The sequence below is a fragment of the Pygoscelis adeliae genome, unplaced genomic scaffold, assembly GCF_000699105.1.
Source record: "Pygoscelis adeliae isolate BGI_AS28 unplaced genomic scaffold, ASM69910v1 Scaffold49, whole genome shotgun sequence".
In the NCBI taxonomy this organism is placed as follows: domain Eukaryota; kingdom Metazoa; phylum Chordata; class Aves; order Sphenisciformes; family Spheniscidae; genus Pygoscelis; species Pygoscelis adeliae.
The window spans coordinates 450,175-451,992 of NW_008825545.1; the positions used below are offsets into that span (position 1 = coordinate 450,175).

General features: G+C 47.3%; 1 protein-coding gene across 1 annotated transcript in view; it reads right to left on the reverse strand.

The window, feature by feature from the left end:
- PLXNB2 (plexin B2) overlaps window positions 1–1,818 on the reverse strand; it is a 129,070-nt gene that overhangs the window by 81,722 nt on the left and 45,530 nt on the right. The window contains exon 4 of the mRNA XM_009332019.1: window positions 937–1,059. Coding sequence (XP_009330294.1) covers window positions 937–1,059 — 123 coding nt within the window. The remainder of the gene's footprint in view (window positions 1–936; window positions 1,060–1,818) is intronic.

The following is a 1,818-nucleotide window of genomic DNA, read 5'->3' on the forward strand; positions in this document are numbered from 1 at the left end:
TTCCTTTTACAGAACAGTCAAAGAACATTCTTCTCGCACTGTTTCCCTCAAATACTCTCCTTTCACAGCCCCCCTTATTGTCCCTGTGTTACTGCTGCCGGAGCGTTTCCCACGTCCCATTCCGTGTCACTATCAGTGCTGCAGATGGTCACAGCCTGTCACCCACCCGGTCCTGGAGAGATGCTGAACCACGCGTTTGAGGCTGGCAGCTCCAGCCACCACAAAAAGAAGTGTCAGAAGAGGGTTACAGCTGGAGGTGGAGAAATCCAGCACCCCTCTTGTCTCCTACTTGCTTTTTTTTTTGCTTTCTTTACAAACTTCCATCGTGCCTCACCTTCCAGCACATAGAAGGGGAACATAGAAAAGGCTGCCTGTGCCTTTTGTAGCAAAGTCCGACCTTTCCTGCTGCACTCACTCAGTTCTAGCAGAAGCTTGAACAAAAGTGTTTCAAAAGTTGTAATTCTCTCCATTGCTTCTTAGGAGAAAACTCCTGACGGCTTTACAGATGTGTACATGCTATTATGTCAGCCGCCAGCATCTTAAATCCTGAAGTACTCTTGAAAAGGACCGATGGCAGCTAGAGCATCCACCGGTACCCCACGGACACCACACTGAGCGCTAGGGCTGCCTGACCCTGTGGCGTGCTGGTACCAAACATCTCACCTTCATCCTTCTCACAGACCCCATAAAAGAGCTTTAGAGGTGAACTCCCTTCTCATTCCCAATCGCTAAGCATCAAGGATATAACAGTTCTCCAAGTCACAACAATCAAGTCCATCAGCTTGGACGTGAGAAAGGACTTCATACACAGAGAGCGGGGGGAGCCCCACCAAATGGGGTGACTTCCAGGAACAACTGAGAAATGTACAAATCTCAGGTAAAGTTGCAGAGAAAGTGAAAGTGGACCTAGTCCTTAATTCAAGCAGGACACGTTACCTTGTCTGTGGTCATCACGTACAGATTTTCTTGGGTTTGATCAAGGACCAGGTCATTCTTTATGGGTTTGTTTAGTTCAATAGTAAGAGAGCTGTACTCAGTTGTAGTGGATGACAGGAACACCTATTTCATGGAAAAAAGAAAGGTCGTTAATGTTGCTTTTTTTCTCCCAATATCATTATATCTGGCTACTGCTGTAAAAGACAATAAAAAGTGTTTCTATAAATACATTAACATGAAAAGGAGGGCTAAGGAGAATCTCCATCCTTTATTGGATGCGGGGGGAAACATAGTGACAGAGGATGAGGAAAAGGCTGAGGTACTTAATGCCTTCTTTGCCTCAGTCTTTAATAGTAAGACCAGTTGTTCTCAGGGTACCCAGACCACTGAACTGGAAGACAGGGACGGGGAGCAGAATAATCTAAGGGGAAATGGTTAGCGACCTGCTACACCACTTAGACACACGTAAGTCTGTGGGACCAGATGGGATCCACCCAAGGGTACTGAGAGAGATGGCGGAAGTGCTCTCCAAGTCACTTTCAATCACTTATTAGCAGTCCTGGCTAAGCAGGGAGGTCCCAGTTGACTGGAGGCTAGCAAATGTGTCACCCATCTACAAGAAGGGCCAGAAGGAGGATCCGGGGAACTACAGGCCTGTCAGTCTGACCTTGGTGCTGGGGAAGGTTATGAAGCAGATCATCCTGAGGGCACTCACGTGGCATGTACAGGACAAGCAGGTGATCAGGCCCAGTCAGCATGGATTTATGAAAGGCAGGTTGTGCTTGACTAACCTGATCTCCTTCTATGACCAGGTGACCTGCTTAGTGGATGAGGGAAAGGCTGTGGATGTTGCCTACCTAGACTTTAATAAAGTCTTTGACA